A 27,434-nucleotide genomic window follows, 5' to 3' on the forward strand; every position below is an offset into this window, starting at 1 on the left:
CCTTGTCGCTGCAGCCTCCACGCTTAGTTTTGGGCAATGAAAGGCTGCAGGTAGGTGGAGTTAAACCCAATTAACAACCCTAATTAAAACAGTGCGTTTTCCCCCCTCCCTAGTTATGGAAAGGGTCAGCGTAACTCGGCCGTGACCTTGGCTGGGCTCTTTTCGTTTCTGCCCGGGGAGAAGCTCGCTGTCCTCCGCGTGGACCCAAACCCGGGCTTAAAGTTAAGCCTGGGATTAAAGCGAATTTCCCACCGCTGTCCTGAATCAGCGGAGCGGCTGCACGGGGAGGACGGAGAGCGGATGAGGGGTTTGGCAGCCCATGGGGAACGCGGCGTTGGATGCTGAAGGGAGGGAGCTGGCTCTGGGCTGCTGCCTCCGGCCCCGGCGTTATAGATGGGGACGTGGCGAGGGGTGAGGATGCTCCGTGGAGCTGTGCTCCCAGCTTGCCCTGCCTAAAGTTGAGTTTTGCAAAACACGCTGGTTTTCCTTGGTGTTTTCCTGGCTCCTCTTTTAGATAACGGCTCCTTGCTCGCTCTGTCCCACTACTGTAATGCGTGAAGGCCAAACCACCCCGAATCTTTCAGGCGAAGATAAACATTCCCCAAACACAGGGCTTGGGAGGGGGGAAAATATCAACATCCCTCCCACACGCACTCATCGTTTTTAGCCTGCTTCAGGATTTCTGACTTTAAAACAAACTCCCAGGGCCCGTCTTGCTGTGGAAGGAGCATCCTCATCCCTGCAAAACCTCGTGCTGAGCTCTCCCCAGGGATATCTGCCTTCCTCTTCTCTTCCCACCCCTCCCTTAACACTGCTGGGTTCATTTCGCCCCTGCGTTTCCTATATACCAGCCTTAAATTCCACAATTAACGGGTCAACATGGTCAGTCCCGTTCCACGGGCAGAGGAACCGTGACGGGGAGGGAGGCAGCGACTTGCCGGGTCCTGCCGTGCACGGGGACGGGGATGCAGAAGGAAAGGGGCTGGGGGCTTTCCCTCCAAATTAAACCAACACAAGAAAGAAAGAAAGACTAATATAATTAGGAGCGGGGGGGGGGGGCAGAACTTAAAGCCACTCACTGAAACTCAACCGCTTTCATCCCGCGGGATCTCGGCAGATAGATCACAGACGTCGCCGGGTCAGATGCTCTGGAGCTTTTCCAGGCCTGGCCGGTGTTTAAATAGAAAGGTTATGTACCTGGGAGATTTATTTCATCTTTTAATTGGTTGTTTGTTGACATGACTGGGGAGCTCTTTGCTAAATGTTTGCTTTACTGGCTCACTCAGCTGCTGAAAATCCCGGCCGGCCGCGTCCCAGCCCGGCACGGGGGAGGCTGCTTTTCGGCCGGTGAACCCCGGTGCTTCCCCATCAGCCCTTCCCAGCCCCGCGGGCATCGCCATATCCCGCCGGAGCCGGCGTCTCTCCCATCGCAGCCTTCCTGATGGAAAACAGGAGCAGGGTCCATCCTGGCTGCGGAGGTGATGGAGACGGACCCTCCTCAGATGGGTTTTGGGGCTCCCCTTCTCCCGAGCATCCTGCCAGGTGCAGCGGAAAACAAGATGCGAAACACCACGGTTATGGATTTGGTTTTTCCCAAGCCTGTGTTAAAATCTGGGTTCTCCGCTGGTCTCGATCTGCACAAAGCTTTGGAGGAAAATCAGATTTTTTTTCAACTGCGGTCCTAAAGAAAAGGGGTTTGGAAACGAAGTGCAACGCTTCTCTCGCACCTCCTCTGTTGGTTTTATCTCATTTTATGTTAATTTTCGCCTTTCCACCAGCCGTGGGACTGCCTTCGCGGGCGTGCCCGGGCGATGGGCGCCCGACAACCTCGTAGGCGGCCGGCTGCGGCGCGAGGTGCCCTGGGGCTCTCTGGCAGAGCGGGTGTCTGATGGCAGATGGTCTCCTCCAACCCTTCCTTGGGGGAGAATCGCTCGGTTTGGGGGGGGGCCTCTTGGCCTCCCCACCTCCGCGTTGGAGCCAGCGGATCCTTATCTCGCTCGGCACGCATCCCCGGAGGGGAGAAGGGAAGCGATGCTCCCTGGCCCGTGCCGATAAGGAGCAGCCGCCCAGCCGGATCAGTGGGGTGAGATTGGAAGGAGCAGCCGCGGGGGTGATGGGGAAGCCGCAGATAAAGTGGAGGGGGGATCACCCCCGAGATGAGCCGGCGTTGGCAAGAGCCCCCCTGAAATTAGGAAGGCAAAAGTGGGTGTTTCCAAAATGGGCAGGTTTGCTCCAAAAAAAAAAGCCAAACCCCACCACCTCCCAGCTTTTGTGGCTGATGGGCATCATCATCATCTTCTCCCAAACCGATGTCAACAGCACGTGTGTTTGGGAGGAGCTGATGGGTGTCGCTGCGGGAATGTGGGGGTTTGGGGTATTTTTCATGGGTTTGGGGCTACAAATATAACGTCTGTTTTACGCAGTCAATCTATTTCTTCATCTTTGGTCCCTGCAAGTGACTGGAGATGAATGCGCGTTGCTTAACCGGGTAAATCAGAGCTACCTCCAGCCTCGCCGATCACGCGTGGTCAGCTCTTCTCCTCTCCTCCCTCCCATCAAAGTCTGCATTAATAATGATAATTAAAGCCACGTTTGGGAGCAGTTTATTGATTTATGCTCTGGGATTTCTTTTTTTCTCCTGAAATTCTGAACTGCTGCTCGCAGGTGGTACCAAGATGTGTCTCCAGGTGACTTGGAGGAGGAGCTCCCCAGGTGCTGCCCCCAGTTTTGAGGGGGAGGAAGATGATGGAGATAATTGGGCGTGGCACCATCTTCTGACCATCCCATGCTTAGCGTGGAGGCCACGATGATGTCTTCAAGCTTTGGTCCGTGTGGCCGTGGAGTTGGCTACGGGGCATCCTGTGGCAAAGCCAGCAGGGAACGGTGACCCAGCCCCAGGCCACCCGCTGACCCACTTGGCTTGGTACATGAGAAGATGTTTGGAGCAGCGAGGAGGTCAGACCGGCCATCCAGGAAGCCTTTGAGGTGGTATTGCCCTGAAGTGTGATGGGAGGACCAAAGGCTATGGGGAATTTTGCCCTCTTGCTGCAGGGTGTTGGGGGAAAAAATATATCGTGAAGTGGTGGTGGGATGGCTGCTGCTACGCTGGGCGATGGAGCCTTCTCTAAAAAAATGATCATTGCTTGGGGATGAAAAGTGTCACCGGGGCTAAAAGGTCCCGTAGAGGCCAAGGCGGGCTGTGGAGATGGGAATCACCTTCTGGAGAGCAGATGGGACCACGTGCTGAGCACAGCTCTTCTGCCAGTGCGGGGCTGTGATGGGAAAGTGCTGGGGTTTGTGACCGTGGAGAACAGGGAGAGCTCAGCCAGGATTTCCCTGGGCTGGGATTTACATACAGCTGCTGCTCCACTGCCAGAGCTTGGCGCATCTCCCACTGCTTTGGCTGGGTGCTCACCGGGGTGCCCGCAATGTCCCCCGACACCCTCGTGGGGTGTCCCACGTTGTTTGGCCCTAGGTGACATCTTGCCAGGACCCACACGCACTTGCCCTCTCCAGTACACCTCTCCAGCAGCTTGGGATGGTGCAATCAAAGCACTTGCCCAAGAAATTACCTGATAAGTGGGTTGATATTGCAGCGAAAAATCAAAGGCAATGTGTAACTGCAGGTAATGCGCAATGGCAAAGAGAGAGAATAAATAAATAGGGGAGGTAATTGGAGATCGGGAGTTCTTGAGTGCTTTTAACACGTGGATCTCGCCTTGATGGTGGGAACATCACAGGCAGGTTCCAGCTTTTACAGGTGCAATCACGTCGCTTGCCCTGCTGCAGGGCCGGCTTAGCCGCACCCCAGAGGATGCGGCTTTGGGATGGTCTCCGTGTTTCTAGCTGCTGAACAGGGCTAAAGGAGACCAGACAAAGCAGAAAAAGCTCATAAGGAAGCCAGAGAAGGAGGAGGAGACCCATGGTTGTCATCGGGGCAGCTTCTCCAAGCCTGGCCGATGCAGCGTGAGCCCTTTCAAAGGTTCCCCAGCCCTGGGAAGTCCCCGAGGACTTTGGTAGCATCAAGGCTGGCTGCCAGCTGGGGCCAGGGAGTCCCTTAGCCCATGGTGGGGGAGATGCTGAGCCAGGGCCAAGCTGTGGTTCCCTGAAGGCGTTGGGTGGGAAGGGCTGATCCAGATGTTGGAAGGCTGGTATCACTGAGGGAGGCTCAGCGGGGGATAAGCCTCCTTGTAACTGGCTTCCATGACCTTTAAGATGATGAGGATGTGGGTACCAGGTGTGGGAGATGCAGGGCAGAAGCTCACTTCAGCCCTAAGCCCCTAAGAGTAGACGTCCCTCTCCACTACCCGGGCTGGTAAAGCCATCCTGGCACCAGGAGCATGGCTTATCCCACCACCACCTCCTTTCTAGCCATCTTCCCTGAGGGTTTTTGCAAGAAAAGCTCTGCTGAGGGAAGCTGGGGACCAGCAGGTGAGCCCTAAAGTCCCCATCCCAGTGACAGAAGGATGGAGAAGGAAAGCTTGAACTTCAAAGCGGTTGGCTAGTGGGACCTCCTCTCCCATACCAGGCTGGAGAAGGTCCTGCAGCCCAAGCTTTGGGCCTGCATCCAGAAATGCCATGGTGGGCACAGCCAAGAACTTCACTCATTTGTTAGTATTATTATTATTATTTTCCTTTCTGGGCACTGAGAATTGCTGCGTGGGAGGAAGGAGATTTGGAGGTGATTAATGGCTTTGCCGTGCTTGCCAAACAGATGTTTTCTTTTTATGGGCACCAAACACCTGGGCTTGCCTTTCCTGGCTGGAAGAGTGAAACCCCCGAAAAACTGTTCACAAATACCAGCAAAAATTGGTAGTTTCAGAAGAAAACTGGAAACGCTGGAGATGCAGGGCCAGGGGAGAGGCCGGGCTCAGACTTCTAAGGTGTGTGATGTCCACGTGCCGCTTCTGTCCCAGCCAAGGGGATTTTCCAATGAGCTGGATGTAAGCAGGGCATGCTCCATCCCTCCCCCCGGGTCCTGGACCAGTCACCCCAGAGCCCTGCGGCATGGGAACCGGGTCGGGCGAGCATCCCTGAGCCCAGAGGCATCCGCTCAGCCCTTGCAAAGAGCCCCGGGGCGGGGGGTCCCACACCCTCCCTGCTGCACCTTCTAATGAGGAAAACGCCCGCAGAGAGGCGTTGGGAGGCATCAAGGGACGAGGGGGAAAGTCCCACGGGGAACCGCACCGGGATGGATGTTCCTGGGTCACGGGAAGGCTGCGCCCGAGCTGAGAGCGGCGCCCAGGTCTCGTCTCCTTGGTTTGCATGTTGAAATCAGGGTTTTCCCGGAACGGAAGGATTGCGATGTTCCCCTCTGCGTCCTTGGAGGAGCAGCGTCTCGGCTGGCTGGCCTTGCAGCCCATGAATCATGCCCCAGTTAGCAGAAAGGAGATCTTCAGTGCTTGCTCCTTGCTCCTGTAACCATCCATCCATCCACCCATCCATCCATCCATCCATCCATCCATCCATCCCCGAGTCGTTGCACCAAACCAGGGCAGTCCCTGTCACCTCTGCCAATGCTGCCGTCCTCCCTCGCGGTGGGTTATTTGCTTTTATTTCCCTGCGTATGTACCCCCTTCCCTACAGCAATGCCAGCCGTGTGCTCGCTTGGAAAACCTCTTGCAAAACCTGAGATCGCAGGTTGAAACTTGACAGCTTGTTTGCTCCTCGGCTTAGAAGGATTTCTTTACCGTTGCTGTTTGCAAAATCCTTGGCTGGGTTTTCGGGCTGTTGGTGTTGATGCACATCACTTATCTCGTTTTATCTTGGTTCATCTGTTGCTTTGTGCTATTCGGGATGTAATTGTAGTTTCTTGTACTACCTCTGAGGAGCAAGCCCCGGGCTGGAAAAACCATTCTCCCGTGGGCTGCAACATACAGATCTCTCCAGAGAAGTGTTTCTAACCAAAAAGAGATATATTTGGGTTTAATAGCTTTCTATTTCTCTTCCTAGCCGCTTCTTCAAGGCGTCCCAGCCCCAGCGGCGTCCCGTGGCGAGGAGTTCCCCAGCTGAACGCCCAGCCTCAGCTCACCTCTGCCGACGCAGGGACCTGGCACCCGAGCATCGCCAGTAATTTTCCACCCGACTCCGCACCGTGGAAATACACCCCGGCATGGAAAAAGCCTGGAAGGGAATAAAGAAGACACTTGGCCAATACACTTTGGCCGGCTCCCAAGTCAAGGAACGGCTTCAGGTTCATCTCCAGCTCCCCGGCAGCTTGGCAGGCTCGGCTGCCTTGGCTCTGTGTGGGCTGCGGGCTCCCCGGGGCCGGATCCTGTGCATCTCCCGTGCTATATATGAGACGGGCCAGCTGCATTTCGCCAGGCGGCTGCTGTGCCAAAAACCCCGAGCGCTCCTGCTCCGACAGCACCCTGCGCCTGTGGGTTTGGTGCAAGACGAAAAGCGGGGGGGAAAAAAAAAATGACCTTTTTGTGGGGGTTTGGGGTTGGGTTTTTTTCCTTCTTTCTCCCTGCAGAGTAAATGGGCTCGGAGCCTGCCTTGGGAAGGAGAAGGAAAAAAAACTTGATTCTTCTCGCAGCCAGCCAAGCCCCACCGAGGCCGTGGTGAGAGCAGGGCGTGCAGACGGCTTGGGGCCAGCGGGGATGTGGCAGTGGGAGGGAGGAGGCGAGCGGTCCCTTTATGAGACTGTAATTGCCCCAGCCTAAAAAATCCATTAGCCTGATGAGTGAAACGAGGTTTTTACGAGGGCAATAAGATGTTCCAGCACACTGGGGTGGTAATTGCCTGCCCATGGCCCCGGGGCTGTAAGCTCCTGCTGCAATACATCCCCGAGCCGAGCAAGAGGGTCCAGACGGTTTCCCAACCTCCCCGCACTAATCCGGTTTACCTCGCCGTACGGCAGGAACCGTCGGGAGCCGTTCCCACCTCCCCGTTGCCAGCGGCTGGAGAGCACGAGATGTTCCCGGCCGAGCCTCCCCACAGCCTGCGTGGCCCCGGCAAACAAGGGAGGCTTCCCAAACCCCACGAGCATCCTTCCCCCGGCAGCGAACGCCCTTGGAGAGCCGCCGTCCCCTGCCTGCCTCCGTGAAAACTTGGGCTCCCGTGCAAAGGGCGATGAAACAGGGTGGGAAAGAGACACCGGGGCAGACGTGACTGAGGTCTGTAATACCACGATGAGTCCAGAGAAGATAAATGAGAGGGTGATTACTCACTGCCTCTCGTTATTTAACAACTAGGGCCATCAAACACATCCAGTAGCCCTGCTTCCCACAGGATTAAGCTGCAGAGCCCTTTGCCTTAGGGCAAGGTGATGCAGAAGGCTGGGGAACGGCTTCAAAAAGCAATTTCTGGAAGAGAAAGCCACCCAGGACACAAGGACCATTGCCGGCTCAGCCTGCTGGGTGCTACAACAGGTATAGAAGTAACTTCTTTTCACCAAGGTCTTATGTTTTCCATGGCCATCTGCTCCAGCTGATGGTTGGGGAGCAAGAAACCCCACCAGTGAAGGGGGTTTTGAGGTTCAGCTGGAGCACATCTGCTTGCGCACACTGATACCACGGTCCGAGATCTGGGGGCAGGTTGGCCAAGGGTGGGCTAAGCCCTGGGTCAGGTCTTGCAGCCCTGAGCAGGGCTGGGAGCAGGGGAGGGTCGTTTGCTGCTGATGGAGATGAGGGAAAGAGGATCTTCCCATTCCCGAGGTGGCCGGAGGGAGCTGGAGCCCCAGCGGGAGGAATGACTCAGTAGGAGCCAGTCACAGGAGCAACCACAAGGATCGGTTATCGGTGGAAAATCTGTCTCGTGAGGGCACCAAGGCAGCTCCTCGGATGCCACAACGAAGGGGGAGGGAGAGGGAAGGAGAACAAAGAGCTGCTGTGCCTGGTGAGGAGGGTTTTGTGGCCACCAGCCCCCAGCTGGGACGGTGCAGAAGGGGGTTGAAAGCCCCACGTCCTTCCACTTAAGAGCTTCTTCTGCCCATCCTGACAACCCAAGGGCTGGGTGAGCCGGGAGAGGGAGGTCTCGCTCTCTGACAGCCCCAACAAAGTCAAGCTGGGGCCAGGCTGCATGTGTGTTATTCACCTTGAAACTATGCGAGTAAACAGAGAAGTCTCCTCTTCCTGGTCCCACCTCGGCAATTAAGTTGCATTTCTGCAGGCTGGAGGAGACGAGCCCTAATCCACCCTGGAGATAAAGGGAATGGTCTTTCTCTCTGTCCTCAGGTGAGGCCAAACCACCCAGGAGAGGAAAAATGCGTGGCTCCAGTTAGTCTCCTGCGACATCCCATCCTGCGTGGAGCTCCTTGAAGATGTCCCACCGGGAGGAAGGCAGCCCTCTCCCACCAGCTCTGGTGTTTTTATCGCCTGCATCGCGTTCAGTTTTGGTTGCTCAGGACCAGCGATGCTCACGACTTGCTCTGTCGCATGGGGGGAGTGGAGCAAACTGGTAAGACCCCAAACGGGAGACCCAGCACCAGCCGGGAGGAAGATGATCTCTGCAAGAGAGGGACCTCTCTACTACCACAGCAAAAGCCTCTGAGCTCCGGGGACTTGGTGGCCACCACCGCAGCCGTGAGTCCCATCGGATTGTGCACCCTGGCACCTTCCACCCTGGTCCTTGGGGTTCCTGCAGGAGCTCTTGGGAGGCCTCCAGGCCTGTGGCTCAGCAGCCAAGCTTGGCTTTTTCTCTTAGAAAACCTTCATCCATCTTGGTGTCCTCTTCCCCAGCAGTGCCACATGCTGAGATTCCCAGTGGAAGAGGAGAAACCACCCTGGTTTAAAGGCTTTGGGAGCATCTCAGTGCATCCTGTGCCGGCTGGGTGGGTGGGAGGCAGCTCACAGGTCAATAGCTGCACCGAAGGACATGGGTATCAGAGATAACTGATGGAGAACGGAGTCCAGGGGTTACAGAATCTCGTAGCCATTCCCACACTGGCCACTACATAGAAATAAATTAATTAACCACTCCTGAGCTTTAGGTATACGCGGCAGCACACGTGCCACCCCCGTGGCACGGACACAACTCGGCATCCTCGGCGTTTGCTGCTGGAAACCACTTCCGAACCCAACCCATTGAACGAGTCCCACCTCGCAAGTCTGCTGCGCTGGCCGCAGACTGCGCCGGAGTTGGAAACTATGCGGAGAGGGAAATCAGCCCGTTTTTTTTTGTTTCCCCTTCTTGCCAGCTGATCTTTCAGCCGGATCTGTTCCTGGGCATCTTCACCTCCCAATCTCACCCGTTATGGAAGGCAAAGGGCAGGGGGAGGTGGGCAAAGGTAGGTCGGAGGTGGGAACAGGGCAGACGGGTCTGGGATGGTCTGGAGCTCCTGGGGAGCAGCTTCTGGGCTGGGGACCATAATGCCCAGGCTGTTGGTCAGTCCCCAGGGGCCATATCCTGCCCGATCGACTTCTGCCTCCGTTCCCGTGTCCCGTGGTTCCCAGTCAGTGGCTCCATGTGAGGTACCATCCCCTGTTTGCCCCGGCTGTGTAAACCGGGCTGCTGGGGTGCAGAAGGCACCCGTGATCCCGGGGCTGGTTGGGAAGTGCCAGAGCTGCTCGCACCTCCTCTGCCTGCCTTCCCGGAGGAGGTATCACCATCCCCAGTGCCCTGAAGGCAGCTGAGGAGCTGGAAAACCTCCAGCCTGGCTGGCAGAGGCCACCTCCATCCTCCATGATCTCAGAGCCTGTGGAGAAAGCAACTGACTATTTGCTCTGGACCAAAAAAAAAAAAAAAAAAAAAAAAGCCTAGGGGCCATGCAAGCCAGAGCTGCCTCCTTCGTCATCTCATCGAGTTCATTTGTGGCTATAAGTGGCATTTCCGAGGCAGCCAAACCACAAGTTTAGCAAGAAATGCAACCCCCAGTTGCTCTTGAGAGCGTTGGAGAGGTTGAGGGTTTCTCTCTGAGAGCAAACCGGGTAGGCACGCTGTGGCCACGGGTGGGCGGAGAAGGAGAGGAAGGTCCACGTATTGCTGAGGTTCAAACCAGGTGACCTCAACCGGGGCGGAGAAAAAAGAAGAAGAAAAAAAAAAAAGAGGTAAACAAATCTGACAAAGAGACTGCAACTTCCTGAGGCTGATCTCCTGCAAGGTTTGCCCAGAGTTACATCATGGTGCTCATTAGGTGCTGGCAGCAGGAGCCCACAGCACCCTCCCGGGACCCCTCCATCCTCCTGGGGTGCTTGCCCTGCCCGGGGATCCCACAGGAACCCATCCTCACCCTTGGGGATCCCACGGAGAGACATCCCCCCGGTTCCTTTGCCCCGGGGAGGCATGCACAGCACCCCATAGCCCCTGCGCAGCACCCCGTGGTCCCCACACAGCCTGGCCACCGGTGTAGGCTGGTAACCGAGCCGCTTCCCCGCCGGGACAGCAGGTCCCTGGGGATGGGTGCTGCTGCGGGAGGATGCGGCAGGTCTCCTGAGGTGCTCTGCCCTCTGCCACCTTCATGCTGTTAGGAATTGAGGCCAAATTGAGGGATAAAACAACCGGAGCGGTGCTGGGGGAGGATGGGGAGGTGGCTCCGTTGATTTGCAGGGTGCAGCAGAGGAGGGGCAGGGTGATGGACTGAGCTCTGGAGGGGCTCAGGACGTTGGGAGGCCGTGCTGGCCAGCCTGCTCCCTGCTACGGGAGGAACAGAGAGCTCTCCTGCTCCGTGGGACCTGTGGGAGACAAGTTCTGGTGCACGGGAGGGCGGTGGGAGCAGGTCCCGCAGAGGGACCTGGCTTGAATTTGGAGCCCAGGGAAGTGAGGGGTGCTGGGGTGCGGGCCTGGCTCCTGCGTGTAGGTGCTCATCCTGGTGCTCCCGTGGCCGGGAGCTGCACGGCCGCTGCTAGCCAGAGCAGAGGGCAGCTTGCCAGCTTCCCCGGGCTTGCTCGTTGCCACATCCAAGGCTTTTTCAAGACCACAGGTCTATTCCTCAGTGAGAAGCACTGAGCAAGGTAGTTTCCCTGCCTGCTCTCCTCCTCTTCCTCCAAAACAGGCTTTGGGGAAGGCTGGGGGTGTCCCTGGAGGTGACGGGAGCTGGGTACCCAGGGAGCAAACCTGGGCAGGGGGCTGTGCCTCCGGGCTGGAAGGGCAGGATGCGGAGGCAGCGAAAGGAGGGGAAGGTTCCAGGGGAACCCCGGCCCCGGGGGATCTCTGCTCTTGGGCGTGGGATTCCTGCAGGGGCCCTGGTGCTGGGGGGGGGCGGAAACCGTGCCCTGGGGCTGCTTTCGGTATTTAATGGGTCGCTGGGTTTGGGGGGGTCCTTTCCTTCCCACAGGGAGGGAGCGGGTGAGCCGCCCCACTGCCCGCGTTCTGCCCACCAAAAGAGCAGGGAGTGTGTCTGGAGCATCCCCGAGGCTGCCCCGGCCCTGGGACTTCTTCTCGGTGGTTGGAGCATCCAAACATCCCGAGGACAAGCGAGTCCGGCTGCTGAGCTTCAGCGCCAGAGCCATGTCGTGATGCAAGAGCGATTTTCCTCGGCTTTGGATGGGTCTCATCACCCCGTGAGCCTCTCTGAGGGGCGAGCGGCAGCTCAGCTGCACCAGCCGCATCCTGGGACTCGCCCAGGACCATCCCAGCGGGAGGATTTTGGGCACGACCTGGAAGGAGGGCGCTTGGCAGCCTCACCCCATCACGAACGCGGCCGGGCTCCTGCCGGCCCTGCTCCAGGAAGCCTTCGCTCCACCGGAGAAGCTGTCAAAACCCTAATTCATCGCCTCCCTAACCACCAAATGGTGGCTTTGCTTTCGCACTCGAGAAAGCAAAGGGTAAAGAAGGGGAGAAGGCTGTGTTTTGCAGGACTACAAAATAAACCCGCTGCGAGCTCCGTCACCCAAGGAAAGGTGGCAGCGGCAGGACCAGGCGCCCCGGGGGCTGCTCGGCTTCTCCCTCCCCGTGTCCTCCTCGAGGGTTTCGCAGGGCAAAGCTTCCTGTGCTGGCAGACAAAAGCAAAAAGAAACACCATGGTGGTGGTGTTTTTTTGGTGGGTTGTTTTTTTGTTGGGTTTTTTTTTTTTTTTTTGAAGTGGAGGACTGGTGTGTGAATGCAGAAGCAATAATTCAAGCAGGGACACGGAGCTGGAGAGCTTTCAGCTCCCAAACTGTACCCGAGCCTCAGCAGTTTGCTTTGTGCTGCTCATTCATCCGCAGGGTTATTTTTGTTTTCCTCTCCCTGGCAGAACAGGATTCGTTTTGTTTTCAAACTCCCTTTGAGAGCAGCTTGCTGAGCGTATGTTTTAGCAGAGAAAAACCCTCTTGGCCGGTCGGGTTTGCTCCCACCCTGTCTGGGGCAGCGATGCGATGGCAACTCCACTGCCATCACGTAGGTCTTGGCCATCTTCTGGGTGGGAAGGTGATGGTTTATGTCCCTTGGGAATTCATACCTGCTCCGCTGTTGCTGGGGTTTGGATATCTCATTATCTACGGATAATTGTCTAGAGATAATGAGATACCTACAGCGATGCTTTGCTGGGTCTCGTCTTTATTGCTTTCCTGGGGCAATGAGTTGTGTGGGTTGTTTTATTTTATTTACAAATAACTGCAGGCCCTGATGTAAATTAAAGTTTTGAAGGAGACGAAGCTGGCACGGTGTTGGGTAAAGCAACCGCACCTACCTGTGCCTTATTTTTTTCCTTAAATCATCCTAAAAAGCCATCTCACCCTGGGTGGAAGGAGCTCCAGAGCAAGGAGGGGTGGGAGAAGCTGTACAGCTGTCCCCTGCCACCAAACCACCCATTCCCAAAAAATCCCAGCCCTCGGAGCATGGGGTTTGACTTCCAGAACTGAAAGAGATGCAGGGCCGGGTGCTTCCGAGGATGCTCAGGTCTCCTCCCCGCGCAGCCAGCGCTCGCCGGGGGCTCTCAAATCTTTAATCCCATCTCGGCACCGAAAGAAATGTGCAGGAGGAAAAAAACCCCTGACCTTTCTCTCTTCTCTGGAAGTGTATTTTAAATTCAGGTGCCCTGGAAGCTGTTGGGAGCCCTCCCTTAGAACCCCCCATCCTCCTCCCTCCTGCTCCATCGCCACCGCTCCGTCCCTTCATCCCTGTTTTCCTTTGCTCGCCGGCGCGACGCGAGACCCAGTCCCTCTCCTCCAGCCGGGCCAAGCGTGGGGAACAGGCAAAGTGTAAATTAAGACCGTCTGTGCAGCTCTCTTACTCCAATTAGCTCATTAATTAGAGCCTCATCAAGGACGTTGCTGCCTCCAAGGATGTCTCCAAGGAGAGAGCTGCTAACGAGGCTGGGGACGCGGTGGGATGCAGTTAAAGCTTCTCTTGTCCTCTCAGATAAAGTGATGGGTGCCGGTGTCCCAAATTCCCCGTGGTACCCAGGGGACTGGCCTTCATCCCGCAGGGCAATAAGAGGATGCAGAAGAGGACCCCGTCACCCGTTCCCCTCCAAAACGGCTCCCGAGCCAAAAAAGCCAAAGCGTCCTGCGGCGGGGGGAGGCCGTGCAGCTGCACAAACCCAAACCTCACCCGGGAGCCTCCCAAACTGCCGCAGCCCCGCTCCTAGCAGGCAGGCTGCCTGTGGGCAGGAGGGGAAACCAGCTGGGAGGGACCCCGGACAAACCGCCCGCCGCCTTCCCACGCTCGCTTCTGTTGGCACCGAGCAGAAATCAAAGAAATTTCCAAGGAACCTCCTTGGGTTCCTGAGGAAACCGGGGACAACCGCTGCCGAGACCCTAAAATGGTGGCAAGCGCCTCTGCAGACCCCACGGCTGCCTCCCCGCATCCCCCCGTGATGGGGGGGATCCATGGCATCCCCAGGGACAGCGGGCCGGCAGGCATCTCCCGTCCTCTGCCTGGGATTCGTTTGGATAATTTGGGGGTTGCTAGATGATTTGAGGGGAGAGGGATTTCCTCATCACCGTAAAAACTGTCGGACCCACCCCAAAGCCTGCCCGGGAGCAAACCCAAGGCCTTTTCGGAAGGATGCTGTATTTAAAGATTTGGTAGCTGTGGTGTTTGCGCGCGGTGCATGACCTCTCCGAAATTACAAGGAGGGGGTGCTGGGGGCTGCTCCCCTTTCCTGCCCACCGCGCCATCGAGCCGTGGCTTGTCCTTCCTGCCCTCAAGAGATGATTTCTTCGCAGGTGTGGGACACCAACAGCACCCCATCCCTGCCCCCCCGGGCTCTCTGCGCTCCTTTGGGACCCCAGATCACAGCGGGGGACCCCAGAGCCACCCCCCCACACACCCTTCCCCTGGGTATTGCCCTCCTACAGGGGATTAACTCCCCTCGAGGGGCTTAATTACCACCGGGGCTAATTAACCCACCTTTTTTTGGGGGTACAGGAGAGGTGATGCATCTGGGGAGCGGCGATGCCTCCAACTCGAATCGTTGCCCGGAGGAGGGAGCACGATGCCCCCACCCTGAGCCCCCCCCCCCCCCATCCCGGGGTGAACCCCAGGAGCGGGTACCCCACCTCGGGCATGGCATTCGGGGACCCCATGCCGGGAGCCGTCTCGCCGGAGGCAAGAGGCAATCAGAAGGCGGCAGGTTTCCTGAGCGCTTGGAAGGAGCCCGAGCACGGCAAACCACAGATCGAATCGCCCAAGCGATGAACCCAAAGATAGACGCCATCGCTGCCGAGGCTGAGAAGCCTCAAAAAGAAAATGGAAAACCACACGGCCAAAATTTGACTAATTCGGTCAAAGCCTCATCTCCCCGAGCTCGTATCGACCCCGCAGGGCTGCCTGCGCTGCTCCCCGTGAGCCGGGACCCCGAGTTTCACACGCACCCCCCCCCCCCCACCCCTCCGTGCACCGGGGTGCTCGCCCGGCACGGAGGGTGCTGGCGGCTGGAGGGACAAAGCGTCTCAGCCGTGCCCTGGGTGCGGAACTGGGAATCACCACTCCGCTTTCCCCAAAAAACATTTTCCTGAGCGCTCATGTCTTAAAAAAAAAAAAAATAAAATTAAAAATTGAAGAAAAAAAAAATTGAAAAAAAATTAAAATAATGTTTTTTGGGAGGTTTTTTTTGTTGTTTTTTAAGCCTGGTGTCTACTGTGCTGGTGGTGCCGGCAGGTTTGATGCCTCAGCAAGGAGCAGGTTTGTCACCGCTCAGCCAATTTCAGTTGCTAATGAAGAGATGAATCACGCAGGAAGTCGAGAGAGAAGGAAATTCACAGCAAAAAGAAGAAAACAGAGCAGGTATTTGCTCAGAGGACAGGTAGAAACCCCCCTGCTCTGCTCTAGAGAAATGTAAGGCTCGGAGTTATTTCAAGAGGGGAGATTATATGGAAATAATGTGTGTTTTAGAAGTCACCATAAAAACAAAACATCCTCTAGAAATTAGAGGAGGCTGCTGTGAAAACCTCACACCGCGCGTCACAGCTTTTAAGCCTTTTTTAGGGAGGAAAAGGATATTACAGAAATTACAGATTTAAAAAAAAAAAAAAAAGAAAGAAAAAAAAAGCCTCATCAGATCAAAAACCGGGGGAGAAGCTTTCGGTGTGATTTAGTTTTCAAAGTTCAGCTCGATGACTGGCAGCAGAGACGGGGCCAAATACAGCTGAGGAAGGGTGATTCTGGTGCAAAGCGAAGCAAATGTATTTATTAACCAGCTCAAGCTGAAAGGGATTACCTGCCGCGTCGAGTGACAATTGCAATTCTATCCAGCGAGATAAAAATTAACGCCGCTATTTATTTATTCTTTTTGTATGACCGTAACTCCAAATAATAAGCTTTACTATCCTCCCACTTGCTCCTTTTAACATATAACAACTATTATACATTACCTACTAATATATACTAGCTCATAGTGAAATACATAAGAATTATTCTATAATTGCATTACAATTTGACCAAAGAAAACATTACGGCAGCGCATGATCGATGAACTCCAGACCAAGCAATCGTGTGTAAACATCGGAGCTAAGGGACTGGAAATTCAGAGCCGGCTCCTCCCAGCTACTTATTTTCTTTGCAGGAATCGACCGCTGCTGCCGCAAAACTACTATAAATTAAAGCCGTAAGGGGAAAAATAATGGTCGCGAGGCCAAGGAGAGGAGAATTCAAACACTGGCTTCTCGGGCTTTGTTCAATAAGGTCCTTAATCACCTGTATTAATAATTAGGCACATTCCTAAGCCCTGTGCTGAATTGGGGCCAGAACAGCGTGAGCGGCTTCTGACAGCTTCTCGAAATAATCCATAGAGCCCGCTCCCCGCCAGTAATCCTTGGCGTTGCCCTTACGTTTGGGCAACGTAAAGCTCGTTCTCTCGGGAAAGCTCCGAGGGAACCGTTTCCCTCCCCTTTCTCCTGCCACCCGAAGGTGCTCGGAGGTTTCGGTTTCCAACAAAACTCCGCTCGGGTGACGGGAGTTTTGAGGCACCTCCGTGCCGCGCAAGGAGCAACTTGGGCTGTAGCGGAAGAAAAGGCTATTCGAAAAGCAGAAATCTTTATTATTTCTTACTTAGAAATCTTTATTTCTTACACCCGGTGGGAGCTGAGGCTCTGCCACCACTTTGCTCCACGGCCTGGAGCAACTCGCTGCCCCCCCCCGCAGCATCTGTGTCACTGGGTTAATCGCATTTACGGGCCTTTTATGAGGGTTAATTATTAGTTGGGGAGTGTTTGCGCTCTCCGTTTCGGACGCAACTCCTCGGAGAAACGCGCAACGTTAACGCCGGCGACGACCCTTCGCGGTGCGCGGGGGTCCCCTGTGGGGGTGGGGGGGGGGTGGGGGGGGTAAATCCAGGAGGAGAGTCAGGCTGGGGGTGGGGGGGGGTGGGGGGGCATCCCGGGGCTCAGGGTCTCCCCGTAACGGGCGCTACTCTTTACCAGGGGCCCCCCAGGATGCAGGGGCTGCCTGCAATGGGGGTTCTCCTTAACGGGGCTTCCCCCCCCCACGGCGGAGGCTACTCCTCCGTAAAGGGGGGTCCCCGCTGCGGGGAAGGGGGGGGGAGGGGAGGGAATTCCCGTGTACCGAGTATCCCCGCCCCGGGCAGAGCCCCGACCACCTCAGCGCACATGTGGCGGGCAGGGCTGGGCTGTCCCAATGCCGTCCCGTTCCGTCCCCTCCTCCGGCCGGCCCACATCGCACACCCAGCCCTCCTCCTCCTCCTCCTCCTCCTCCTCCTCCTCCTCCTCCTCCCACTTCCTCCGCACAATGCGGGCTGCCAGCCGAGCGGGGCAGTGGCAGCAGCCGCCCCCCCTCCGCCGAGCCCCCGGCCCGGCCCCGTAGAGATGCTCCGGAGGAAGCACCGCGCTCCCGCCGCAGGTGAGTGCGGGGCCGGATCCGAGCCGGGATAACGTTGGGATAAAGGATACCCCGGGGATGGAGCGGAGCCGGAGGAGGGATGCGGGGAGGCAGCCGGGGCTCCGTCCCACGCCCGGGGCAGGGAGGGAGGGGGGGACGGCGGGGATGCCTGCCCCGTACCCCGCTTGACTTTGGGGCTCCCCTCGGAGGATAAAGCCCCCGAGGAGGGGTGTACGCTGCGGGAGGGTTCCCCCCCCCCTCCCCGTCCCGCTTTCCCGTACCCTATATGAACGCCTTCCTGCAGATCATCTGTTTCTCGTTGGGCGATGCAGGGAAAAAATCAGCTTGGGGCTCCAGTGCCGGGGTTTTTACCCATTTATGGCCACTTTAGATCGTGCGGCTGATGCACGACGTGTACAGCGGGGCCGAACGCGCGTTCGGCCTCCCCCCCGTGAGAACGTAAACCCGCCGAGCGTTATTTTGGGGGTGACTAGAGCGTTGCCTACACATACGCCGTGGCTGTGCGGAGGGGACGGAAAGACGGACGGTGGTCATCCAGCCCTCGCCGCGTCCGTGCCTCGTGGCCGGGAGGGAACGGGCGATGCCGCGATGTCCGGGGGTCTGCCGGCACGGGGTGGGGGGTGTCCCTCAGCCTGAGCGTGGCCAGCCTGGGATGCGACGCTGACGGGTCGTAGTCGGATCGACGCATTCCTACCTGTGTGTTGGAGGGGTTTGAATCGCCTAAATACTGAATACGCGTCGTTATGGTGGCAGTCACTCTGCCCTTCTGGTGCCCGCTGAATTAAGTTTCTTTTTTGATAAAAGTTAATATCGCTGGGGCTTTTTCAGGAATAAAACCTAATTTGCAATACAAGCAACGGCTTGCTGCATGTGTTCGGTGAGGATACCGTCTTAAAAATCCGCTGGCTTGGTCCGAGCAAAGGCTCCGGCTGGGCTTTGCCTACCTGGGAAAAGCTCAGGAGCTGCAAACTTTTTCGAAGAGGGATAAGGTATGAAATGAGGGAGCTGGAACCGCTGAGGCGCCTTGTTTGCTCCCCCAAATGACCTCAGCAAGGGGGGGGGGAGCCTTGCCAGCGATCGCATCCAAAGCCACCGGTGAGATGAGAAAGGTGACCTCCTCCGCAGGGACCCAAGGTCCCCGGGATTGTGAAACCGGTATTGCAGCCAGACGGGAAACCTTCTTCTTACCCCGGGACACGAGTCCGCTCGCTTCGGGGTGACACGGGGAAAGCCCCCCTCTGTCAGCAGCCCTCCGCCGCACGACCCCGGCTGGGGGGGATGCAGGACGGCCGGGGATACCCGATGCCAGCGGGTTTAGGAGTTTTTAGGTTTTTATTTCTCGATTCCTGCGGGCCGGCCGGGAGTTGGCGGCTGTTTCTTCACATCACGTGGCGATGGAGGAGGCGGGAGGCTGCGATGAGAGGCTCCCGCTTATTACTGCCGCGTTAGGGCATCGCATCCTGGGGAGGAAATGCCGGGGAGCCGTGTGCTGCGCCTGACTGCCCCGGCGATAACAGACATGGCCGCGCTTGTGCGGAGCTGTCGGAGCAAAAAAGAGACGTCCGAGCCATCCCCGGCAGCCTTGGCACGGCAAGGAGCCCCGGCGGAGGGGGCGCGGGAGCCCTCCCGTGCCCTTTCGATATCTGAAATGCGGCAGATAACGCTGGCTGCGGCCCGCGAGCGCTTATCGGGGAGGTTTCGCCCGCGCGCAGCGGGGCAGCACGTGCTCCTTTTCATTCGGTTTTACTTCTCTCCCACCCTGCTGGGAAAAACCCCTGCGAAGAAGGGGCGGGGGGGGGGGAAATAATAAAAAAAAGAGGAATAAATCGGTTGTGTTTAATCCGCCCACTGCTTTCCCCAGCCGTGGAGTTTCAGTATCGCGAGCGCTGGCCGCACGTGTTAGCGTTCGCCCAGGCGGCCCCGATTCCCTGGTGCCCCTCTCTTCCCCGCGGCCCCCAGCCCCGGCAGCTCTCCCGCAGCGGGAGGGAAGGAAGGAGGGCATCGCCGCGTCGGCTGCAAGGGGATAGTCCCGGAGGGGAAGGACCGATGGTAACAGCAAACACAGAGCTGTTTTCTTGGGTCTCGGGTGGCGCAGGTGTAGGGACGACACGGTGTTTCGTGGAAAGAGGGAGCCCATTAGTGCCCTCACCCTACCGAGGGGAATGAGCTCAATCCCTATCAGACATCAGAGAATCCACGTGGCTGGCTCCGGCCGCCGCTGTGGGATGACTTGCTCTGTTCCGCATCCCTCCAGCAAGGGCTGGAAGTCGGAGCTGAATCGCTGGGAAGGGGTCAGGGTGTTCCCGAGGGGAAAGGTCTCCTCGTGACGGGGTTACGAGGCCTTTTCCCTCCTTCCCCCATAAAAAAGGGGTTTCCACCGCTGTGGTTGCAGCCGATTTGGAAAGGGAGTGATTGCGTCGGCGCTGCCCATGCCGTAACCCGGTTCCACGGTGACGGCAGGGCCGGTTGCACAACATCCCCGACGCTGCGGGGTTTTGTAGATCAGTGCATTGCAGGGAAAGGGGGAAAAAGCAAGGGGAAAATGTTGGGAGTCACAAGATCCCAGCTTTCCGTCCCAGCTCGTCCACCCTGAGCATCGTCGCCGCGTGGAAGGGATCCCACGCCTGCATCTCGCTCCCACGCAGCATCTCCCGGGGAGACGGATTGAAACGCCGCCCTCCCCGGAGATCCCTCTCGGGGCACCGATGGGTGGGGAGAGCGGTGGGCTGGAAGGGAAAATAACCCGGTTTGGGACCCCCCGCCTCGCTTCACATCCTCCCAGCTGGGGTGCGAGGAAAGCCCGTGGCTCGCTTTAGCGGGGGGGCACGTGGCAACGTGCAGCCGACTTCTCCTCCTGGGCACGGGCCCCAAAAAATATCTCAGCCAGCGTGTGGTGATGGAGCCTGCAGCAACATCCCCGGGCCGGGGCGAGGAGGGACCAGAAAGCAGAGATTTGGGGGTTTTGGGGGGTTTTTTCCTCCAATCTTTTTCTAATTTGAGGGGAGCATTTTCCCTGGACCTAAGTGATGGCAAATGGAATTGGTACTGGGTGTCTTGGAAATACCCTGAGGCTCCTGAGGATGAAGGTGTTGGAAATGATGCGGTCGCCCCACGATCCCTTTCTTGGGGGAGCTGCTTCTGCGGGTGGAAGCGGGGAGATGAGCTTCCTTCCCAGCCACCTCCAAAAAGCTTTTCAGAGGGGTCTGGGGAAGCAGCATCCTCCCTGGAAAGCGAGAAATTGCGGAAATTTGGAAAAGAAACCCAACCCGAAGGAAGGGCAGAGGGGTGCAGACCGTTCGGTCGTGCCAGAGCCACTGTTTTGGGGAAAACCGCTGAGTTTGAGCTGGGGATGGGGAGAGGCAGGTCTGCGCGGGGCCGAGCCGCAGGTGGGCAGGGGCACCCCTGCTCGTGGCTGGGTGGCCGGTGGACCCGTGACCTCTTTTTCTGCCTGCGAGTGGTCTGGCAGGGCTCTGCCTGCACGGCAGGCAGGGCTGGCAGGGTGTAGCGTGTGGTTTGCCAGAGCGGGCTGTGTGCGGCTCGGATCTGGACTCCAGCCGCGCTGCAGAAGCGGAGCCACCACGCTCCGGTCTCTTATCTACCCTCGCAAGTCTCCCCAGTTATCTGCTCCGTTTCCCCTTCTGTGGACAAGGCTTTTATCTTATCTCCACGCTTTCTTCCTCCGTTTCCTTCTTTGCTTCTCTGCTAACTCTTGCCACAAAAAGAAAAAAAAAAAAAAAAGCCACAGGGGGGTGAAGAACAGGCACGAGATCCTGCTGCAGTAAGTCCATCTGTGGGCTTGGGGGATGCTGGGCCATGCTGGGAGATGCTGGGTGACGTTTGGCCATGCTGGGAGGATGCTGGATGACGTTTGGCCATGCTGGGAGGATGCTGGGTGGTGTTTGGCCATGCTGGGAGGATGCTGGGTGATGTTTTGCCATACTAAGATGATGCTGGGTGATGTTTTGCCATGCTTAGAGGACGCTGGGTGACATTTGACCATGTTTGGGAGATGCTGGGTGACATTTTGCCATGCTGGGAGGATGCTGAGCCATGCTCCAGCAATGCTCAGGCAGGTCTTGGGCCTTGCTTGGGTGATGTACCTGATGCTCAGGTGATGCCAGGTGATGCCGGGGGGGATCCTGGGTGAAGGTCCAGCGATGCTCTTGAGGCTCAAGCAATGCTCAGGTGTCTCAGTGGGATGCTCAGGAGATACTGGACAGTACTGGAGGGATGCTGGGGGATGCCAGGAGATAGTGGGGCGATACTTGCCGTGCTCAGGGGATGCGGGTTGATGCCCGGGAAGGCCGGGGGATGCTGGGATGGTCTGCCAGCTCCACCTGCTGGCACGCACCGCCTGACACTGCGGGCCAGCACCCGGCCCCGCCGCTGCACCAGCCCAAAATCAGAGGAGACCATAAGGGAGAGGGTCCCCCTGAGCTGCAAGTGGGGGGAAAAACCCCTCAAATTTACTTGAAAGGTGAAAACAGCGGGGGGGAGGAATTCAGGGCACTCTGTTTGTGCCTCGCCATAGCCCGCTGGCTCTTCACCTGAGCTGACCCGGCTTTGCTCCCCGCTGCCTGCAACAGACGCTCATTGAGGCTTTGAAACCAAAGTGGCGAGAGCTTTTCAGGGCTTTTCCAAGGAGACGGATGGAGAAATGCTCAGGCGGGCTGCCAGGATCGCCCCCCCTCACCATCACCACCTCCCTGGCTTGTGCAGGGCTGCCCCGGCCAGCACCGAGGGAGGGGAGCGCCTGACCGGATCCCTGGCTTCCACGCTGAGGATCAAATGTTGCTTCTCAATTGGAGTGGGTTTGTTTTTTGTTTTTAGGATCTCTGCCAGGTGCCGGGAGGATGGGAGAAGGGAAGCGAGTCCTTGTTGCCCTTGGCAGAGGCTGACTGTGAGATGAGCGGGGCTTTCCGCAGCTCCCCTCCTCTCCTTCAGCCTTCCAGCGGGACGTTGAGCATCGCAAATCAATAAGGAAAAGCTGCCCGTGAAAACCAATGTGCTTTTTCCAGCCAGTGTGCGGGCAAGCTGATTTTGGGGGGGAGCTCTCAGCAGAGCCCGTCACCCCGTGCTGTTCCTCTGCGGGACGAGCGCTTGCCATGGGGACTCGCTTTGCTCATGATTTATTTTCTCTCTCTCTCCCGTTCAGGAAGGCCAGCTCACCTCTCCCATCGCACGCCCTGGTCGGGACGCCGGCAGCAACGTATAAATGGCCTCGAAACGGCACTTGGAGTCTCTGGACCCCGTGATTTTCAACAAGCTACCTCGGCTGGAGGCAGAGCCCGCCGCCGGCTTCCCCGCCGGCATCTGCAAATCCAGCTCTGTGCCCAACCCCGGCTCCGAAAACCATTTCAACTACAAAGGCTCCTACTTCACCTGCCCGTTGCAAAGCCCCGACGGCCCCGAGCAGCCCCTGGCGCGCTGGAGCCCGGCGGCCACGTACCTGCACTACGGCACCGGCGGCCAGCCCGTGCCGGCGGAGGGGCCGCTGGTGAGCTGCCTGCTGTACCGACCCGAGAGCCTGGGGACGGGGCTGCAGCCCCTGGGCGCTGAAAAGGGCAAGGACAGCCTGATGCGGGAGCTGCTGGTGGCACAGGAGAAGTGGAGCAGCCCACCGCCGGCTCCGGGTCATCCCTTCCCGGTGAAGAAACCGGTGGCGGTGAACAAGACGGCCCCCCTGGCTGTCCCCAAACCGGTGTACAGAGTCCCGGCGTGCTTTGTGGAGCCCAGGATGGCCCTGCCGCTGGGAGCCCGGGCAGAGAGCCTGCAGCAGAGACCGGGGGACGCAGACTGGGCTCTGCCCGCCGCCGCCCCCGCCACCCACCCTCTCCACCCCGGCGAGCCCCGCGGCGGCACCGGGCTGCACAAGAGGGTTCCCCACTCCAACCCCAGCTTCCTGCCGCTGCACCCCAGCCTGGCGCTGCCTGCCAAGGAGAAGTTGGGCTCCCCGGTCGCCTTCTCCCCCTACTACGCCGCCTTTGAAAAATACAGGGTCCCCTCCAGCACCCCCTTTCTGGAAGCCAGCTGCCCCGTCGCCCACAGCCAGAGGAAGGTGCCCGAGGTCCCCAGCCTCAGCCCAGACCCCTGGTCCAAGCTCCAGCCGCCCACCGCCAGCCCGACGTACCGGGAGAAGCCACCGGCGTGCTACCCGCACACCCACTACCCGCTGCCCCTCCATAAAGCCGCCCTCGTCTACCACCCGCCGGCTCCCGCCGTAGAGGCACAGCCCAGCACCCTGCCTGGCGCCTACAAAGCTTTTGGCTTTGCGGAAAGCAGGGAACCCTTTCCCAGCTCTTACCTTAAACCCCAAGCCCCGAGGAGCTACTTTCCCAACCCCTTGGACGCCTACGTGCCGAGGGCAGCCGACGCCGGCGCAGTGGCATCGCCGCCCACCAAGCCGGCGGCAATGCCAAGGGACGCCGAGCCGCCTCGGCGAGCCGGCTACTTGCCGAGCCCCGGCTTCGCCTTCGGCCCCGGCAACGCGGCCGTATTCGGCACCTCTTTCGCCGGCATGGAGCCAGGCTGCGGGCGGCACCGGGCGGAAAGTCCTCGGCAGCGGACAGCGGCGAGGCACAACAGCGCTTTCCAACCCGTCTGCGCCCCGGAGAAGGTGCCCGGGGGCTCCGGTGGGCTCGCAGAGACATTTTCCAAAGGAGAGGGGTGCTGGGTGAAGCAGGAACCCCCCTACCCGGGGAGGAGGATCAGCCCGGTCTCCCCGGAGACCCCCCGTGGGGATCCACCGGCTCCCGTCATTGTAGGGAAGGGAGATGCCTGCAAGGTCAAGGATGCGGGCAAGGAGCTCGTCTCCCCTTCTCCGGCCACCCCTTCCCCAGAGGGGCTGAAAGACCCGAGGGACGGCGAGGTTTCTCCTTCCTCCCCACCCATGCCGGTGATCAACAACGTTTTCAGCCTGGCGCCTTACCGAGACTACCTGGAGGGGACCGAAGGCTCAGCCCAGGTCCCCTTCTGCAGGGAGCATCTGCGGGGGGACACCCCACCCCGAAACGTGGGGGGCAGCCGGGAGCCCGCAGCCCTCGGAGACGTCTCGGCGATGTCCAGCCTGCTGCCCGCAGGCACGGCGGCTGGCCGGGCACCGAAGCTGGGCGGCGGCGTGGTCCAGAGCCGAGGAGAAAGCTGTTACGGAAGGGTCCCCGAAAAGCTGAAGGTGGTGCCCCAAGACCCGGGGTCTCAGGAGGGCAGCCCTGGTGGGGTGGGGAGCGGGGAGCCGGCCCCCGAGGACATCGTGCTGGACCTCAGCTTGAAGAAGAGACTGGCGAAAGCCGGGGAGACCCAGGGACCCGTCGGCCGCACGAAGGGGACGCCGGACGGGGAGGATGCGGAGGAGGAGAAAGAGGGTCCAGGGGGGAAGGTGGGGGTGGGAGAGAGTGCCAAGCCCCAGGCGCTGCCCTCGCTGCTCGAGGTGGGCTCTGGGGACAAGAGCAACTTCCAGAGCTCCGCCACCTTCATGTTCAAAAAATACAAGATCCTGCGCTCCCTCCCACCCAGCACCGTGCCCCCCCGGCAGCCCGGCAGCCCCTGCGCCCCCCAACCCAGCCCGCCGACGACGACCCCCTCCGGCAGCATCCCCACGCCGCCGCCACGGACCCGCACCGCCTCCCCACCGGCCAGCAGCCCCCCGGCCCCGCGACCTGGCCCCCAGCCCAGCCCCTCCGCTCTGCGGGGGGCTCGCCCGGACCCTCCGCAGCCCGACCCGCCCCGTGCGCCGGGAGAGGAGAGCATCTCGGTGCCCGGGCAGTGCGAGGTCCCTGCCCAGCAGACCTCCACCGGCCAGTATTTCACCACCCTGCACACCTCGCTCTGCGATGTTATTTCGTGCTCCGTGGCCAGGTCCTCCCCGGAGCTCCTGCGGGAGTGGTTGAAGAAGGCAGAGCCGGCGGAGGAGCTCGGAGAGATGCCCAAATCCCCCCCCAAACCCAAGAATGGCTCCAAGATCCCCGAACCTCAGAAGCCAACCAAAGGCAAGGAGATCTGGCTGGCTTTCCAAGACGTGGCCACTCTCCTCACCAACTTGCTGTCTCTGCTGGAGACCTTCATGTTCGCTCGCAAGTGTCCTTTCCCTCACGTAGTTCGGGCAGGGGCCATCTTCATCCCCATCCACGTGGTGAAGGAGAAGCTCTTCCCCAAGCTGCCCGGGGCCTCCGTTGACCAAGTGCTGCAGGAGCACAAGGTGGAGCTGCGTCCCACCACGCTCTCGGAGGAGAGGACCTTGAGGGACCTGGAGCTGAAGAGCTGCACGTCACGTATGCTGAAGCTCCTGGCGCTCAAGCAGCTCCCCGACATCTACCCGGACCTGCTGAACCTCCATTGGCATGACTCCATCAGGCAGCAGCTCGGTGGGTAGCCCGGCATCTCCCGTGGAGGTCTGGTGACACCGGTGGGTCCCTGGGACTCTTCCAGGGAAGCTCCAGCCACATCTGCCTCCCAGATGCTGCTGTTTGGTTGGGAGCATCCATCGCTTGCGTGGTCCCTCAGCATCCTTGTTCTACCAAGGGTTCTGCGGAGCAGGATATTTAGCTTTTCTCCGTGGGTCATGGATGGAGAAAGCTTGAGCTGGGAGGATTGTGGTGGAGCCGGGGGGGGTTGTCCCTGCCTGCCTGGGTGACAGAAATCATCCCTGGGGTGTTGGAGGAGGTGTCGGGCAGTTGGAAGCACGCCGGGACCCTGCACGCCGCTTGTCGGACCTGCCACTTCGTGGGTGTCCCATCCCACCGGTGACAGTCCCACTGCCCCTCCCTGTCCTTTTGCTGCTGCTCGGGGCCATCACCAACAACTTCCTTTCTTACAGGTTCAAGCTCGCAGGCTGGCCAGCACCCCTCCAAGTAGGTAACTCTCCTTCTGCGCGCGTTTATACGTATTTGTAGGATTTATAGCTATTTTTGGGAAGGCGCACGTGTATTTTTGTGTATTTGCCGTGACGACGAGGAGCTTGGGCTGGCTCAGGCGGGGCGCACGAGTTGTCCCGCTGGGCTGGAGAGGAGATTTGTGGCTGAGGGTGGGGGGGGCATTATTTGGGACGGGGAGGTGAAGACCCTGCCATCCCTAACGACTTCTTTCCTCTCCCAGGTAGCCCCGGCGTGGAGGCACCGGCGTGGCAAAGCGACAGCCACGGACAGCACGAAGGAAAAGGAGGCACTACGGAACGTGTCGAGGGCGAGAACCGAGCCGCCCACCCGCCCGGACGGGAAAGGGAAGGTCCCCCTCGTCCCCAAAGCGGGGTCCCCTCCCGGCAGCCATGGGGGTGCTGAGCCGAAGCAGGCGATCCCCAGCGGACCCGCGGGGGAAGATGCTCGGGCACCCGAGGATGGGGACGGGTCCGCCCAGGATGCCGGCGGTCCTCACGGGGACCCTCCGAGGGACGATGCTCAGGGTGGGGAACAGCGAACCCGGTGAATTGGGAGGGAGCGGCCGGATTTCCAGCGGAGCCGGAGCAGCGGTCGTAACCCGCACGGGGAGCGTGGAAACGGAGAAAAGCTGGCTGCTGCGGGGGGTGATTTATCACGGTCCCTCCTCTCGCCCCTAGCTCGCCCCTCCTGCTTTCCGCACGCCGTTCCCAATAAACACGCCTTCCTCCCAGATTTTAATCTGTAAAGTGCTACCGAGACTTAACCACAATGTTCAGGGTCAAGGGAATCGCAACTTCTGTAGTTACAGGACTTATTTTTGTTGTTGTTTTAAATGAAGACATTTTTAAAATGTTACGGATTTACCTTTATAAGGAGCTGCTGCCTTCAGGTTATGTGGTTGTTGGGTTTTTTTTTTAAAAAAAAAAAGAAAAAATATAGTAATTTATACTTGTCTTTTTATTTAAACTCACGGCTTCATCTGTTTATACTGTGCCGGACCGAGGCGGCGGGAGCGATGCTGAGAGTTTCGGTCCCGATCGTAGCTGGAAAAAGGCTGCGAGAAAGATGTAAAGACTGTTAAAGAAAACCCAAACCACTTTACGACACGGATCCCAGCTGTCCCGACGGAGAACTTGGGAGACGCGGGTTTGGGGACGACAGAGACGTGGTGACCGCGCTGTGACTCCGGCAATACACAGCAGAGGCCTTACAAACTCGACACTCAGGTGTTTTTCCAGCTGATGCGGGGCGTGGAGGAACAAAAATGAGGATTTTTATTATTTTTTATTTCACTACAGGAAATATTTATTTTAAACTAAGAAAATGCGAGGGGGGGGGATAATAAAAAAAAAAAAAAAAACAACCAAAAAAAACCTACCCAAACTGTACCATAAACTCTTTTTT

The 27,434-nt window shown here is 58.5% G+C and overlaps 1 protein-coding gene across 2 annotated transcripts; it reads left to right on the forward strand.

The window, feature by feature from the left end:
- Positions 1–17,031: 17,031 nt before the first annotated feature.
- Positions 17,032–27,403, forward strand: C12H15orf39 (chromosome 12 C15orf39 homolog). 2 transcript variants are annotated; one of them, XM_075764377.1, is made up of 4 exons: positions 17,032–17,160; positions 22,316–25,520; positions 25,973–26,006; positions 26,251–27,403. In XM_075764377.1, the coding sequence occupies exons 2-4, from the start codon at positions 22,376–22,378 to the stop codon at positions 26,252–26,254; spliced, it is 3,183 nt and encodes a 1,060-aa protein (XP_075620492.1). In that variant the 5' UTR covers positions 17,032–17,160; positions 22,316–22,375; the 3' UTR covers positions 26,255–27,403. The 2 variants fall into 2 exon arrangements, with proteins under 2 accessions (XP_075620492.1, XP_075620493.1); XM_075764378.1 differs by lacking the exon at positions 26,251–27,403 and having other exon boundaries at positions 25,973–26,010.
- The last annotated feature ends 31 nt before the right edge of the window (positions 27,404–27,434 follow it).

The sequence above is a fragment of the Balearica regulorum genome, chromosome 12 (assembly GCF_011004875.1).
Source record: "Balearica regulorum gibbericeps isolate bBalReg1 chromosome 12, bBalReg1.pri, whole genome shotgun sequence".
NCBI lineage: Eukaryota > Metazoa > Chordata > Aves > Gruiformes > Gruidae > Balearica > Balearica regulorum.

What these genes read in the sequence shown, in the direction of transcription:
- C12H15orf39 (XM_075764377.1), top strand. Translation starts at nt 22,376, where the DNA reads ATGGCCTCGAAACGGCACTTGGAGTCTCTGGACCCCGTGATTTTCAAC. An exon ending in CTCCATCAGGCAGCAGCTCG is followed by an intron (nt 25,521 to 25,972) that starts GTGGGTAGCCCG and finishes CCTTTCTTACAG; the next exon opens with GTTCAAGCTCGCAGGCTGGC.